This window comes from Hemiscyllium ocellatum, chromosome 3 (genome assembly GCF_020745735.1).
Source record: "Hemiscyllium ocellatum isolate sHemOce1 chromosome 3, sHemOce1.pat.X.cur, whole genome shotgun sequence".
In the NCBI taxonomy this organism is placed as follows: Eukaryota; Metazoa; Chordata; class Chondrichthyes; order Orectolobiformes; family Hemiscylliidae; genus Hemiscyllium; species Hemiscyllium ocellatum.
Window position 1 is genome coordinate 63,627,796 of NC_083403.1, and position 17,378 is coordinate 63,645,173.

General features: G+C 37.2%; 2 protein-coding genes across 2 annotated transcripts in view; one reads left to right on the forward strand and one right to left on the reverse strand.

Moving 5' to 3' along the window:
* LOC132805793 (protein FAM162B-like) overlaps positions 1 to 4,478 on the forward strand; it is a 47,106-nt gene extending 42,628 nt beyond the window's left edge. Inside the window, exons 3-4 of the mRNA XM_060821061.1 lie at positions 1,784 to 1,892; positions 4,330 to 4,478. Coding sequence (XP_060677044.1) covers positions 1,784 to 1,892; positions 4,330 to 4,446 — 226 coding nt within the window. The 3' untranslated portion in view covers positions 4,447 to 4,478. The remainder of the gene's footprint in view (positions 1 to 1,783; positions 1,893 to 4,329) is intronic.
* Positions 4,479 to 8,068: 3,590 nt separating this feature from the next.
* kpna5 (karyopherin alpha 5 (importin alpha 6)) overlaps positions 8,069 to 17,378 on the reverse strand; it is a 35,249-nt gene continuing 25,939 nt past the window's right edge. Inside the window, exons 12-14 of the mRNA XM_060850531.1 lie at positions 16,777 to 16,904; positions 15,765 to 15,943; positions 8,069 to 11,760 (exon numbers count right to left, since the gene is read on the reverse strand). Of these exons, the coding sequence (XP_060706514.1) occupies positions 11,573 to 11,760; positions 15,765 to 15,943; positions 16,777 to 16,904 (495 nt within the window). The 3' untranslated portion in view covers positions 8,069 to 11,572. The remainder of the gene's footprint in view (positions 11,761 to 15,764; positions 15,944 to 16,776; positions 16,905 to 17,378) is intronic.

The window sequence follows — 17,378 nt, forward strand, 5'->3', positions numbered from 1 at the left end:
TGAAATAATCACCATCACCAGAAAAATGTTACTGGGTGAAGTTATTAAACTAATGATGCAGTAGGCTACATCTTAGAGTATTAAAAGAGTTAATGGGGGCTTAATTGATTATAAAATAGTGGATATAACAAATTCAAGGAGGAAAGGAGGCAGATATCAAGAAACTGAGCTTATAAACGTAATATGTCACAAGAAGTTTTTAGAATCTATGAAGGAGGTTGTAACAGATATTTAAAAAAATCAAAATGGGACAAGAAGGATATTGTGTCATTGGAGTGCTTTGATGAAATAACAAGGTGGTGGGGAAAAGGGAACCTGTAGATGCAATTTACTTGAATTTCCTAAAAACATTTGATATATTGCCACATCAAAGGTTACAACAAAAAATAAGAGAACTTGGTGTAGGGGTAACATATTAACATAATTACAAACTCCATCTGCTAGTTGTTAAGTCCCTCAAGCCTGCTCTGCCATTTGGTCTGACCATGATTGATCGTATTTTGCCCTCAGCTCTACTTTGCTGCCTGCTCTCCATAACCCTTCAATTCATTACTAATTCAAAACGTCTATTCTTGCCTTAAATTAGCATGACTGTTTAGGTAACAGGAAGAAGATAATAAAAGTTATATGGGTCATTTTCAGCATCGCAGGTTGTAACAAATGGAGTCTCAGGTGGATCAATGACCAGGACAAAGGAACCAAATGTACGGCAGCTAAATTTGCTGATTATACCAAAGTAAAATGGCAAGTGGAAGCGAGTCTGCAAAGAGACGTAGATTAAATGAGTGACTACAAATTGGCAGGTAGTGTACTGACAAAAAAAGGGGAACTTTTGCAGGCACAATTAAAACAAACGGTACACTATTTAAAGAGAACAAGATTGCAGGTGGTGGAGGTACAGAAGAATCCATGTGTGTTGGCACATGAATCACAAAACAACAACGTGTAGGCACAGCAATTGATTAGGAACCATTTTGGTCTCCTTACTGGGGGGGGGGGGGGGGGGGGAATAAAAATGATACAATTGCATTAAAAGCATTTGGGAGAAGTTTATCACAACTTATTCTTGGCCTTATTTTATATAGGTTGAACAGGTTGGATCCATAACCTCTCCTTCTAAACGCCAGTGGGTATCTGAGACACACACAAGATCTAAGATAATGATAGGGTGGTTACTAGGAGGATATTTCTCCTTGTTGGAGAATAGAAGACATCCCAGTTAAGGTGGAGAGGAGAACATTATTTTCTGACATTAGTCCATGGAATTATTTTCCCCAGAAGACAGTGGAAGGTGAATTAAAGATTTTTGACCAACAAAGGAGTTGATATTTAATGGGGTAGGGTGCTGAGTTGAGATGACAAGCAAATCAGTCAACCTTAAAAGGTGACAGAGCAGGTTCAAAGTGCAAAATAGTCTACTCATGCTGCAAAGGCTTTTGCTCTTATAGCAATAACTGATTTCTCACAGTACGAACAAGGTTGTGTATTGTTTTCCGTCCCCAGATTCCCTACAGTAGAAAATCAATCTTCTCCTTAAATTCTAATCGCCCTCCCACAATGTTGGAAGTAAATTCTAGGTTGAAAGAAGGGCAATGCATGCCCAAGTACAGAAGGCAACTGACTTGGAGAATGAAAACGGAGGAGAAAGAATACCACATAATACTGTTCTTGGTAAAGGACTAGAGAAAGGGCCGTTGAAGTAACGTTGGCAAGATGTTGCCATGGAATTTGTAGAATCAACATATAACAATGTCAACTTCTTTTTTGCATTTGTGACTGACAGGTTTGAAATGCTGAACGCAGCAAGAAACAGGGCACGAGTCAAAACCTGCTACATAATGATTGGCTTGACTATTGCAGCTTGTTTCGTTATGATTGCATCTGGAAAACAGGTAGGAAAAATTAATACAATTTCATGGTGAGTCACATTTGCTGACTCAAACATCTCAACTCCATGAGCAAGATCTCTACTTGTTGATTCCCTCAGATTAAAAAGTCATCTAGCGCAGATTGAATAGGATGTACGTGTTTTGCATTGAGACTGTGTCCACTGGTTCCGAACTGTCCAGTCAGGAAACAGCTTCTCAACAACTACTTAGTGTGTCCTCTTAGATTTTTAAGTTTCAATTAGATTACTTCTTACCCTCCTTAATTGCAGGGAGTAAAAGCTCATGCTACTGTAAACAGCAGCCTCTTCTTAAAAACCCTTAAATCCCAGAAGTCGACCTAATGGATCTTTTATTGCACCCTTTAAATTTCAGTGTGTCCTTTGAGGCTAAAACTGAACACAATGTATCACTAAGAGTCTGATCGAAAACCCTGCACAAGTGATGAATGACTTTTTTATTCCTGCACGTTAACATTGTAACTCGTATGTAGCACCCAAATCCACCTGAAGACATTTAAGACTTGGGGGAAAGTATAAGAATGTTCTGTTCAAGGTTTGGGAGAAGATTTATAGGTCGGGTGCTCGTTGTTGTGGTGGAGAGATCTGAGGTTCACGTAGGGAAAAAAAAACAGAATATCGTTGTGGTTCTGTTCGCCGAGCTGGGAATTTGTGTTGCAAACTTTTTGTCCCCTGTCTAGGTGACATCCTCAGTGCTTGGGAGCCTCCTGTGAAGCGCTTCTGTGATGTTTCCTCCGGCATTTATAGTGGTTTGAATCTGCCGTTTCCGGTTGTCCGCTGCAATGGCCGGTATATTGGGTCCAGGTCGATGTGCTTATTGATTGAATCTGTGGATGAGTGCCATGCCTCTAGGAATTCCCTGGCTGTTCTGTTTGGCTTGCCCTATAATAGTAGTGTTGTCCCAGTCGAATTCATGTTGCTTGTCATCTGCGTGTGTGGCTACTAAGGATAGCTGGTCGTGTCGTTTCATGGCTAGTTGATGTTCATGGATGCGGATCGTTAGCTATCTTCCTGTTTGTCCTATGTAGTATTTTGTGCAGTCCTTGCATAGGATTTTGTACACTACATTGGTTTTGCTCGTGCTGGGTAACGGGTCCTTCGTTCTGGTGAGTTGTCGTCTGAGAGTGGCTGTTGGTTTGTGTGCACTTATGAGTCCGAGTGGTCGCAGTAGTCTGGCTGTCAGTTCGGAAATGCTCCTGATGTATGGTAGTGTGGCTAGTCCTTTGGGTTGTGGCATGTCCTCATTCCGTCGTCTTTCCCCTAGGCATCTGTTGATGAAATTGCGCGGGTATCAGTTTTTGGCGAATATATTGTATAGGTGTTCTTCTTCCGCTTTTTGCAGTTCTGGTGTGCTGCAGTGTGTTGTGGCCCTTTTGAACAGTGTCTTGATGCAACTTCTTTTGTGTGTGTTGGGGTGGTCAACCAACTCCCATTCCTAGACGTGATGGTACAGAGAACACCGAACGGAGAATTCAGCACAAAGGTATACAGGAAAGCCACACACACAGACCAAGTCCTGAACTATGAAAGCAACCACCCCAACAGGAAGAGGAGGAGGAAGAACACCTATACAATGTATTCGCCAAAAACGGATACGCGAGCACTTTCATCAACAGATGCCTAAGGGAAAGACAACAGAATGAGGACATACCACAACCCAAAGGACTAGCACACTACCATTCATGAGGAGCATTTCCAAACTGACAACCAGACTACAGCGACCACTAGGACTCATAACAGCACACAAACCAACAGCCACTCTCAGACAACAACTCACCAGAACGAAGGACCCGATACCCAGCACGAGCAAAACCAATGTAGTGTACAAAATCCCATGCAATGACTGCACAAAACACTACATAGGACAAACAGGAAGACAGCTAATGATCCGCATCCATGAACACCAACTAGCCACGAAACGACATGACCAGCTATCGTTAGTAGCCACACACGCAGATTTCAAGCAACATGAATTCGACTGGGACAACACTACTATTATAGGACAAGCCAGAGAACAGCCAGGGAATTCCTAGAGGCATGGCACTCATCCACAGATTCAGATTCAATCAATAAGCACATCGACCTGGACCAATATACCAGCCACTGCAGTGGACAGCTGGAACTGACAACCGGAAACGGCAGATTCAAACCACTATAAATGCTGGACGAAACCTCACAGAAGCGTTTCACAGGAGGCTCCCAAGCATTGAGGATGTCACCTAGACTGGGGACGAAACGTTTGCAACACAAATTCCCAGCTCGGCAAACAGAACCACAACAATATTCTGTTTTTTTCCCCTACGTGAACCTCCGATCTCTCCACCTTTGGTCACTAAACTGTTGCAGTTAAGGATTCATGTATTGGACAATTATTGAATGCAATTAAGCTTTCAATATATTCTGTATTCTTTTGCACTCTTCAGGCTGCTGAACGACATGAATCGCTTGCCAGCTGGAATCGAGCAAAAAAGGCGAAATGGAAAGAAGAAGCTGAACGTGAGCAGACAGCTGCATTGGCTATTACTGATACAAAAGAGTGATCATTTCATTAAAATGAAACTGTACGACTAAATCATTTATCTGTGCTTCAAACTTCTTTCCTATGTGAACATACTAAAAGAAACCCAAGCAGACAAGACTTTCCATCGCAACGAGAATACTAATAGTAGGTGACAAAGCTGTAAACAAAAAAAAGTATAAAGCTAAATGTACAAACAACATACAAATTTGATGTTTTACATTACTCTAGTCACACCTAGTTTTTTTTTCAGAGATTGCTTTACAATAGTAATTTCAAACTTAAAATTCAAAATATTAAAAGGGCAAGCAAATAGATTTCTATTTCTCAGTAACAAAAGGTTCACATCCAACTTTTACATCCTATTCCACATAACCTGTAGTTGCTGTTTAAAAATCAAAGTTATTAATACACACTTTAAAAGAGCATTCTGATAAGAGATAAACCACTAATTGGTTAGTACATTTAGAACTTTTTTCTGAAAAAATGGCATGGTAGTATCATTGGTTACAACAAAAAATGTCAGGCAGGACAGCAAATATTTTGATTTCTTCACAGGTTTGTCACTTAAGTGATCAAAGAGAAAGGAAAAAATGTAATTGATTGTCCATTAAAATCATTTGTGCCTGTCATATTAGGCAATCATTGCATGCAATGTACTTTATTTCATCAATATTTCATCTTGGCAAGGTTAAGCTTTACCTAGATTATAGATATCCCAATATTTTACTAATGTTTCAGCTTCACTTGCGACATTTCTTGACAGATGTGATCTGATGAAAATATTGTTAAAACCTAATATTTAAAATTATAATCTCTATAGAGGAACAAAGCTGTTCTAATTTTTACTCATTCTCAAAAGGTGCAAGATAAACCATTTAGCTACATTAGTTTAATTTGGGTGATGGAAAAGCTTTTAGAAATCATAATTTGATATTGATTAATTTACATTCATCCAATTATTTGTAAAGAAAGCTAGCACTTTTTAAAAAAGGTAAATTGTTCAATTTACATAACTGAATTTGTAGAGGAAGTAAAAATAAAGGGCTTATAAAGGTAAATGGGGTTGATGTGATATAGAGTTTAGAGTTCTGAAATGTGTTCATTAAGTGGCACACGATAGTTTTGTCAAAATAGGAGCCTAGAGAAAGAAAAAGGGACAGTAAAAGCGTTGGCATATTGTTGGTTGACTGACAAGAAACAGCAATTAATGTGAACAGTTGGTTTGTGGAAGGCACATGACACGTGGGCGGCACAGTGTTAGCACTGCTGCCTCACAGCACCAGAGACCCAGGTTCAATTCCCCCTCAGGTGACTGACTGTGTGGAGTTTTCACGTTTTCCCCGTGTCTGCGTGGGTTTCCTCCGGGTGCTCCGGTTTCCTCCCACAGTCCAAAGATGCGCGGGTCAGTTGAATTGGCCATGCTAAATAGCCCGTAGTGTTAGGTAAGAGGCAAATGTAGGGGTATGGGTGAGTTGCACTTTGGTGGGTTGGTGTGGACTTGTTGGGCCGAAGGGCCTGTTTCCACACCAAGTAATCTAATCTAATCTAAATAATCTACAAAAAAAACAATAGGACCCTCCCCACTCCATACTAGGCTTGCTGCCCACCTTGGTCACAATTAACAACATTGATTTACTGGCTACAAATTTCAAAATTTGTAATGACAAATTTGAAAGCATTAACTGAAATTGTTAGACTTCTAGATCACAAGCCAATGGATTGTGGGAAATAAAATCAATAATGTGAATTGATTTTAGAAGAATGAGAGAATTATATAAGGTACAATTCTAAAAGTGGTATAGAAAGATGGAGGTGGAGATGCACAAGTCATTGAAGGTGGAAGAACAAGTCAAGAAAGTGGTTACTAAAGCATCAATATAGAGGCATAAATTACAGAAGCAAACCATTTTCATGAACATTTATAATCACTGGCCCAGCCTTTAGCTGAAGTATTATATTGACTTCTAGACAACATATTCTGGGAAGGACATGAAAATATTAGTGAAGGTGTTGAAAAGATTTGAGGATTTCCAGGATGAACTTCAGTGGTGTAAACATTGGCAGGGGGAGGGGGGTTTACTGATGGGACAATTGATAAAAATCTTTGATAATCATAACACTAGGCGGCCTTGGTTCAAAATACATCCTCTCCCATGTAATAGCTTCTCAGCACAGGTTGATTAAAAAAAAATCTTACATCACAATCTGGACAGTGAAGATTTATTACTCCCATTGGCAGAAGTTAGAAACCAGAGGTTATCAATTTTGGGTGAATTGAATGACCAAAAGCAACTGAAAAAAAAATAATTTGTTTTGAAGAAATGTAGGTTAGGTTCTGGAATGCACCATCTGAGAATGTGGTAGAGGTGGATTCACACAATAATCTTCTAGAGAATTGGATAGATACCTGAAAAAAACTTGGAAGATTGCAGTGAAAGGGCTAGGAATGGGACTAATCATTCTTCATCTTGCAGAGATTCAGCATAGAAACAATAAGAAAATTAACCTTTCTTTGCTGCAACTAGTTGATGATGCATCGAGTCTCACAATTTTCATAAGAAGTGTATTAAAATTAATTGGGGAAATTGGGACATTCTACCAATACTGGATTTCACCTGAGCAAACTGGGTTTGAATGCAGTCCAGAAAGTCAAAGTTCAAACTGCAGTTTTTTTTAGCTGATGAAAATTTCTGCCTGCAGTCAACAAGCCCAGCCACAAGGACTAGGATACTCATTTCATCAAATATAAAAATGAAAACAAAACTTCTTGGGAGAGTTGAACTGCATGTCACTGGGGTAGTTCAAAGGAGAGGAAATATTATGACAACCTACATAGTGATGCTGAATGCAAAAAATAAATGCATAAGAGAAAATGTAGACAACTGCACAGAAGTCATTACCATACCATCAGACTATATTCAAACCCCACTCCAGGACTCCAGCACATAATCCAAGTTACTTCAAGTAATGACTAATGCATAAATTTTTCCAAGATGAGACATTAAACTGAAGTCCATCTGGCTGGATATAAATAACCCATAACATATATATCCAAGTTGGCAATCTTCACCACCATCAAAAACTAGATAAACTGTTAACTTCATTTGCTGATCATGGTACCTCACTACATGCATGTGGGCTGTCACAATTGAACAAAAGTGAAAATCATTGCAAGGCATTTGATAGCATGAGAATACAACAAAATGTTGTATAATGGCAAGTTACTCAAATACTATAAAATTAATTTGGAAATGGAAAAGACAGCATTAATACAGCAACATGACAGGAAAATCAAACTTGCATGTTGACAGAAGTATCATTCATTTCTGATGCAAATTCAACAGGATCTTCAGGTCCAGTCTAATTTTGATATTGTTAAATGCATTAGGAAAAATTAGTGCTTTCATAACAAGTCAGAACATACGTAATATTGCTAATGGATAACGCTTTTGGGCTTCCCACACAGATTAAAATAAGTTGGGTCTTAATGTTTCAGTACATGCTTTAATCATAAAAGGAACTAGAAGACTAAATTAGTGAGACACAGCATGTAAAAGCAAGCACTTTAAGTGAAACCCAAAACATGGAGTTAAACAAATTTCAAATCAAAATCGTGTGAATGGATTTTATTTTTTTCTTCGCTTTCCAGACATTTCCAAATTTAATACATTCCAATGCAATTCAATAAATGTTAGATTGTGCAATTCCTAGCCCAAGAGTGGAAGAAAAAAATCAACATCCTTAGCACATATACAAACAATGCACAAACAAAATTTGACTTATTTTGCATGATATTTACCCTTTTGCATCGGGCTTGGCGCATTACTCAATTTTGTTCAAACAATTTCAGAGATTAAAATTTAAGGAGAACAAGACTGGGTCAGGTTGGGGACAGAGAAAAGAGGGTAAATAGTTTCAGGGCTGTTGATTTCAGGGGCTGTTGCCAGCAACAGTAGAAAAAAAATAATCCCAAATGAAAGAAAATAGATCCAAAAACATGAATACTCATGTCAAACTGTACAGCTCTGGTCATTGTAAAAAAATATATACACACAAACATTAGCTTTAATGTAGATATGTGAATTTAGAACACAGATTTTTGAAACTTAAGCTTTTCTCCATGATTTATGCAACTATTGCTGGTAGAGATGTATTACATTATAGTTTATCTAATAAGGAAGCTATATTAAACATTTTTGCCTTCAAATACATTAGTTTAGTAATATTAGTTCTGAGGCTTACATTATTCTGTAGGATACAACATATGTACTGCAAGATACAGCTAGGTAGCCACTGCTAAACTGAGCTCATGACTGAGGCATAGACGGACATAACTAATGTAGCAAACAAAAACTACAATGCAAAATGCTCCAACATTTATTTTCTGGTATTTGCAAATACCAGCATTTGTAGAATCATTTTTGAATTCCAAAACAGGGCATTTGAGCAAACTGCTGCATAAATTTCCAGGGGCAAGATTGAGCAATTGATATGCATTCACAACATGACTATGCATATAAAGTTTCATCCTAGTTGAAGTGTTTCATGAAATTGAAGTAGTTATGTGCTAAATATTAACTATATTTTTAACAGACAAAAAATGCTTCCAGCATTTCAAAGTAATACTGTTGTAAATTTTAAATTAAGATTTGGCCATCCTTGTCAAATGCTGTGCAAATTTGAGCGAGTAGTCTTTTAGTAATAGTGATATGGGAGCAATTAAGTAATATACATTATGCATGTTGCTTGGCAATAGAACTGTGTATTAAAACAGCCATGCATTAATAGCACATGCAAACATTAGTTACATTTTAACTGTGTATTACTGTTGCATACATTTCACGAGTTTGGTTCTTTCAAGACTCAAAGAACTACAACTGCAATTCCAAAACATCATTTCCCCCGTCCCCCCCACCATGAACCTAAAAAATGGTATATAATGCAGAAGACACTTTTCATTGAAAGGCATCAGCTGCATTAAGAAATATTTTATATAACACAAAAAAAACAAGACATTCACAGGAAGAAATGTCTTTGTTCTATGAATGTATTACAAATCACAATTGTATATATTCTCACAATGCAACTAGGAGTTTTTAAAAGAATTTTTTTCAAATACTGATTTGCTTTTGTACGTAGATGTGCACATACTTGCCAGCATTCCGCAGTTATATTTTATCATGATAGATCAAATTTGGCTGTTTTGTTTAATCGGGCCATACAAAACAACCGGTGCCCCTTGAGATACTAATAATTACTGTTGACAATATGTGGATGACCAATAATATTTTTTCATGTGCCTCCCTTAAAATATCAAGAGGAATGTCCCACAAACACATTGAGCACTCACTAGCTGGTATTACCTGTCATTTTTAGTATCCACCCCATTTACTAATAGAACATAACAGGAAAATTAACTTTGAATTCTGATAAGCAGAAAAATTCATGAAGAATATAAATATTGAAAATTAAGGTCAAAATCTATATACTTAATATTGAATAGAATTAACAATTATTTTAGAAAATTTTATGCATTTCTAGATCTAATTTATTTTCTTTCAAATTATTTAATTCAGAAGTGCATTCCCCATCCTTAACTGGGCAAACCTTTTAAATATGTGTTCTTGCTGGTACAGTGAATTAAATATTGGAGGAACCCTGAAACCAGTAATATATTTTGTTATATTTAAGTTTTGAAGATTAGTGACATTATTTTAACATCAGCTGCAAATTTTTGACATTATATAACGTCAGCTGGAAATTCTAATTCTACCAGTTTAGTGAAGTAAACATAAAATAGTTTATCTGCAGTAGTTCATACACCTCTGGTACATAGAGTTTTAAGGGATAAACAAACATTTTTAAAGGAATAAGAAAACAGGCAGTTCAATAGTAGTGCTCAGTAAGAGGAAAAAAGGTGAATGAATGAGATGACTAAACAGCATGACTGTGAAATGCCACTTTAGCCACCATTAACCTGCACCCATTTGGTTGTTCAAAATTCTTAAGTTGATACCTATTAGATTTACTTGAATTAATTTCCCAAATTGAAGAATAATAATGTCTTCACTTAGGTTAGTGCATTTTTTGGAACTTTAGGGTGGGAGGGGGAGGTTGGGGGGGGGGTAAAGAGAAGGGGAACAATTTACATATTGCTACTAACCATGTATGGTCACCTAATTAGAAATACAGTTTCAATGATTGCCAGTTATTTCACTTTCTACAAATATACGTACATGTACTCTACACACCCCAATGCAATTATCAACTCCAAGTATAGTTGGTACTGCTACAATTTCAAGTTTCTGTTCAGAGTGCACTTATGAAATTATCTTCCAGTAAGTTAAGAACAAAATGTAAATTTACAGATTTCCATATTGGAATATGGACTAGCAAATGCTGATAATATTGTTTTCATTCACAGAATTGACTTGTACTATAACAAATATTTCAACAAGTCAGAATCTTTTAAACAACTTCTGTCTTAATTCAAAGAGAGGTAGATTTATCATTGGGAGGGGGAGGTGTACCTATAAACTATTTTTACAGATACTAGTGTTGAAGGTTGCAGTGCTAACTAATTTGCTCAAATTGTAGTTTACAAGTCTGAAATTTTAAATAACAGCAATACAACTTCAGAACCTTTCAAAAGGATTTTGGTCAAATATGTTAGACTTCAATTTCATTATTCAACAAAAAGTAAACCACACCCTGTAACAGTAACAGTATTTTGAGGCTCTGGGATCAAAAGAATAAATAAGTATTGTTTAAATTAGGGCTGTAAACAGTTAAATGAAACAGTACTATTTAGATGGCTGCAATTTCAGCTTAAATATAGGTGTCTCTCCTAATCCAACACCTCTCTTTGGAGCAATTCAGATAGAGTTCAGATGTTTATAACCCCAGATACTTAAATGAATATTAAATATGAAACATGAAAATCAACAGCCCCAGTTTAAATGTAATTTTAAACTGCAAATAGAAAAGTGCATAAGCTGCCTCAAAATTTTGCCCTTTCAACAATGTTCCTAATTTTAAACTCCACTACAGCAGCTTCTTCATAATTTTGGCTCTGAGGATTTATGAAGTTCCTTTTGAATATGTTGCAATGGTGGTACTTGTAGACAGTTTCACCAATCATGCATTTAGAGCTGGAATCCTTCCATTGGGGCCTCTTGCTGTTGGAAGATGAACTGCTGCTGATTTTCATCCACTTGTGGTGCAATGCTAGAGTCCTCCTCCTCTATACCAAAATAATGCTCAATCAAATCGAAGGCCTTTTGATAGATTTCCTGGTTTTCATGACTTTGGAGAAATTCTATTTTGTCCAGACCTGAAATTACAGAGTTCACAATTCAATGTTATATACAATTATACTGTTTGATATTGTTACTTCAAAGTACTGCACAATATGAATAAAACAATATGCACTATTCATGTGATCATTTTTCTGAGAAGAACTGGTCTTATCAATTAGAGTCATAGAGACATACAGCACAAAAATAGACCGTTCAGTCCATCCCGACCGGATATTCTAACCTAATCCAGTACTTGGCACATATCCCACTAAATCTTTGCTGTTCATATATCCATCCAGATGCTTTTTAAATGCTGTAATTGTACCAGCCTCCACCACGTCCTCTGGCAACACAATCCCATACATACACCACCCTCTGTGTGAAAAAGTTGCCCCTTAGGTCCCTTTTATATCTTTCACCTCTACCCTAAACTTATACCCTCTAGTTCTGGACTCCCCAACCCAGGGAAAAGACCGTGAATAATTATCCTATCCATGCCCCTCGTGATTTTATAAACATCTAAAAAGGGTCACCCCTCAATTGTCTTATTCAGTGTTAGGAAATCTGCATCCAATCATTAAATTACAGCAAACTTTGTTTTAACTGGCACTCTTAATAAGTAGGCAAAAATTATATACGTGAAATACCAGACGTTTACTGTATCGCGATCTCCACAATATCAGAGTAGTCAGTTGAGGATGAGTGTAAGAAAATCCTCTGCCAGTAAGTTTTATTTAAGGCAAAAGGTTACATTATAATTGAAGTCATTTATGCCGCAAAAAAACCTAGAACAGTGATGACTATATCGTCTACATTACGTTTCTATTACTTAGTGTATTTATTATATTGATTATGCAGACCTCTTGATTAACCAGAATATTTGATTATTTTAAAAGAAACACTTTCATTATCAGGAATGGCAGACAAGTGCAGAGGTGAGTATGAGCCAGTACATGAAAATACAAAGCAAGGTTTTTGTGTGCAGGTCATTCCCCCACCTCTGTTCCACAGCCTCCAATGATTTCTTTTCAAATGGAGGTCAGGACTAGATGCCTGAATATTCCCCGTACTGCAACATCACTCTTACAACACTTGAAATCTTGAAATGTAAACACACGAACTGGGTTGGAGGCAAGTTTGACATGAATTAACTCTGCCAAGCATATTCAGAAGGCAGGAGTTGACTGCAAAGCCTGGGCAGTAATGTCAGTTGGTAACCTTGATGTAGCCTCCACTGCTTTGCAAATGAGAGGAAGCAACACCTCAGACAGCAAGAAGTCTCACTAAGCATGTATGCAGGACAATGAAGGTAAATCACATGCCCGAAGCAAGATTGCCCCATTCTTTCGATCTTCTGGCAACAGCGATGCAATAAATGCAGACTGAAGTTTAGCAACTTCAACTTTGAAAATTCACTTCCTGCCCTTCTAGCTCATTAACAGCAGTGATCCTTAATGAGATCCATAGGTTAAGTAAATGACAACAATTATGCAGTTATACAGGTTTTGACTTGTCTAAAGTTCCTGGATAATTCTCCAGATAAGTTATATGAAGTTGCATTTCTCATCCTAATCCAGTATCCTGAGTAACTGGGGAATTTCCCATCCTAAAACAGAAACATTCCAGGGCTTTCCAACTTCAAACTTCATCAGGATACTGCATTTTTCATCATCCATCCATTTCAGAGAACAGAATATATAGTCTAATACATAAATATGAAGATCCTTGCTTTTAAAATATACAGGACAAAGCAGCGTACTTAATTAAACACTCAATCTAACAATTTCACAATTCACTCCCCCCAACACCAGCAGTGTTCCAGCTAGAAGGTACACTGCAACAACACACCACCACTCCTTGGAATGCATTTTCCAACTTGCAACCTCGACAAGGCCAAAGGCAGTGGATACATCAAAACATTAGATTGACCTCCAAGGTGCTCATAACTCTGACTTGGAACTATATAAAAGAGTTGAAGATACATTTTTTTAAATGCAAAGGATGGCGAGAGCCTGGAGCTCACTACATGAAAGACTGGTGGAGTGAGAAACATTCTTTAATACTTAAGCAGCATTTAAATAATCATCTGCATTGCTGTAACCTTCAGAGTTATGGCCCAAGAGCTACAAAATAGGATTAGTGTAATCAGATCTTTGTTGAGTGGCACAATGCACAAAATGGCATTCTTAAATACTGTAAACATCTATTAGCAAATTTTTAATTCATCTTTGACCATAGGAAAGGTATCATATGACTTGAGGGTGGTAGGGATACACTAGATTAATTATAGATCGGTGATCCTCACATTAGTACTAAGGAGACTGTTGCAGGAAATTCCAAACGATAGAATTTATTTCCACTTGGACAAGCAAGGTTTACTAATGAATAGTCAGCTTGGCTTTGTTAGTTGGAGGTCAAGCCCCACAAATTTAACTGAACTTGGAGGTAGATGATCAGATGCACAGATGAGAGTAGTGCAGTTAATGTAGTTCATACTGATTTCAGCAAAGCCTTTGTCAAGGTTTAGCAGAGGAGACTGATAAATGTGATAAAGGCACATGGGATCCAGCGTAACTTGGTAAGCTGGATCAAATATTAGCTTTATGGGAGAAGACAGAAGGTAGTGGTAGAAAGCTATTTTTGAGAAACTCAAGGGCAGTGTCCAGTGGCATGCGAAGGGACTAGTGCTGCGTCTCTTATTGTATGTGATATACGTAAGTGATGATGATGGGAATGTGGGTAGTTAAGTAAATTTGTGGATGGTACAAAGATTGGCTGGGTGATTAATAATGAGGAAGGTGTTCTTCAGTCACAGGAAGTTATAGACGGATTGATCATATGGTCAGATCAGTGACAGATAGAACTCAACCCTGAAAAGTGAGAAGTGATGCATTTAGGAAGTACTAGCAAGATAGTCTGGATGGAGTCGGGTTGTTTTCTTTAGAGCAGAGAAGGCTGAGGACCTGATTGAGGTGTATAAGATTGAGGAGCATGGACAGGGTGAATAGGAACTACCTGTTCCGCTTATTTGAAGGACCAATACTGAGACAGCATCTTTTCAAGGTAAGGGCAGGAGGGGATTTGAGGAAAAAGTTTTCACCCGAAGGATATTGAGAATCTGGAATACTGTGCCTGGAAGGGCAACAGAGATGGCACATGTCTGCAAAAAGTAAGTGAATGAGCACTTGAAATAAAACTGACATTCATAGCTGTGGGCCAAGTCATGGAAGCTGGGATTTGTGTAGATATGTGTGAAGGGTCTCTTCTGTGATGTATGACCCTGTAACTATGATCCTAGAAGATTACTTTGGTACAGAATAAGAACTGGTGCAGGAGGAAGAAGAGCCATTACAGCTGACTATAGTTGGATAGATAAAAGCTGAGCTGAAAATGTGTTGCTGGAAAAGCGCAGCAGGTCAGGCAGCATCCAAGGAACAGGAGATTCAATGTTTTGGGCATAAGCCCTTCTTCAGCCCGAAATGTCAAATCTCCTGTTCCTTGGGTGCTGTCTGACCTGCTGCGCTTTTCCAGCAACACATTTTCAGCTCTGATCTCCAACATCTGCAGACCTCACTTTCTCCTAGATAAAAACTGAACCATGTTAGTGATGTCCCACTCAGGTGAATGACCGTGTCACAAATTAACCCAGAAGTTAAAGAAAAATGAAGTAATACTCGATAAAATATTTAACTGTTTATCTTCTGCTTCTCCTTTCTCTTCAGCATTTACTTTATTTCAATTTTAATGCTGAACTTTTAATTTTCTACTGAAAATCTGCATTGCGTCAGTCAAAAGCTGATCTGCTCGCATGTGAAAATCAGACTCAGTTAGTGTGACTAATTAGATATTTAAAGACACTTCAAGCCAGGTCTTGATACCGGTCACAAATTTGTTTATGTCAAAATGCCCAGAGAATCACACGTTTTAACCTGTCATTGTGAGCCAAGGAATATTTCATTTCCGTAGAGCACAAAGAGAGTTATACCCTCTCTTTTAGGTACATAATTTGCTTTGCAAAATTAGGTCTATAGCATCTCACCATAGGCTTCTTCAATAAGTGCACAGTATGGATTGATACCGGTTCCATTCTGTTTGGCTTCTTGCTCTCCTAATCGTAAAATGTTTTCTAGTCCATTCAAAGCAACTTGCACTATCTTGGAATCCATGACTGTAAGCAAGTCACAGAGAGGTTTGATGCAGCTCAGTTCCACCAAATACCTTGAAATGAAAACAAGGATGCCAGTTGACAATTGTGGTTTTCAGTTAACTGATTAAACTATGGAATCTGAATATCTCCAAAAAAATTACAGGAAGACACAGAAGTTATGTGCTTAAACAGAATACCCAGTAAACTAAAATCGAAGGTTATTACTATAATAAGAATGAGCAATTACTTCCTGCCACACAACTATCCATTGTTGAGTCATCTAATCATATGAAACAATTTACTTCATTTTGCAATCTAAAGGCCAGAGAATTTTTTTTTTAATTCTAAAATTTGCATTATGGTTAATCACCAATGATAAGCATGGTCACGTTCACATTTTACTAATGATGAGGTACAAGGTTGAAAATCTGAACAGAAAGAGAACATTTACTTTATTATATTTTAAGATCTTTGTTAGTAGAACAAAGATTGAATTTTAAATGATAAGTAGTGTAAAGTATTGTATTCAAAAGACTATACGGATGTGGATTCTAAGAAATGGCTTTGCCCTGGAGAACTTCACTAGAATTTTCTGTTATAGTATAGTTGAGGCAGGTACATAGAAACAATTCTGACGGACTAAATGTCTAAAAGAACTGATTGTACAGTAACAGAATAAACTTGACTCATGGTGCACTTCTATAAAGTTAAGTACGTCACCAAGAATCTGACTTCCAAGAATTATAACATCAAGTGTATTAAATGGAAATCAAGAAACATCATTTTGAATCAAAGATGAAACATCTTAACTCAACAGCTAGGTGATTGACAAAAGATGTAAAAGTGGATGGGATCAATTAGAACACAACTAAGTGGGAGTTTCTCATTTATTGGTTATAATTACCTGATCTGTTCTGGAGTTCCTCCAGACGTTGCATTTGTAATAGCCCATGCAGCCTCCTTTCTAGTGCGGAATTCAGCCTTTTGGAGAACATCAATAAGCACTGGGAAAATATTTGCATCTATTACAGCCTATTAAGTAGAAAAAATAATATGTATATTAAATTATAAATGTATAAAATAATAACATGGTACACATATTCAAAACAAAATTTTTAACTTATTTTCATTTCTCAATAAAAAAGATCAATGCAGTTGCTATTGCACTTGTGCACTTAGGGGTTTCTAGAAAGGTGAATACACATTCACCATTTCCTTCAGAAATTGAATATAAATATCTTTCATAACTATCTTTATCATTCTGGTAGTAAATCTGTTTAAACTCCACCAAATCAGAACCATCTATAAAATAAAAAACTACTGCAAATGCTGGAAACAAACAGAAAATACCAGAGATGGTTGAAAAAGCCAAGTAGTTGCACGTGAAGGCAATTTCAAATATTTAAGAAAAAAATAAATCTATTGGAAAAATGTATCAATTCTAGCAGCATCTGAGGAGAGAAACAGAGCTAACACTGAGTCCAGTATGACTGAAGAATTGTCAGA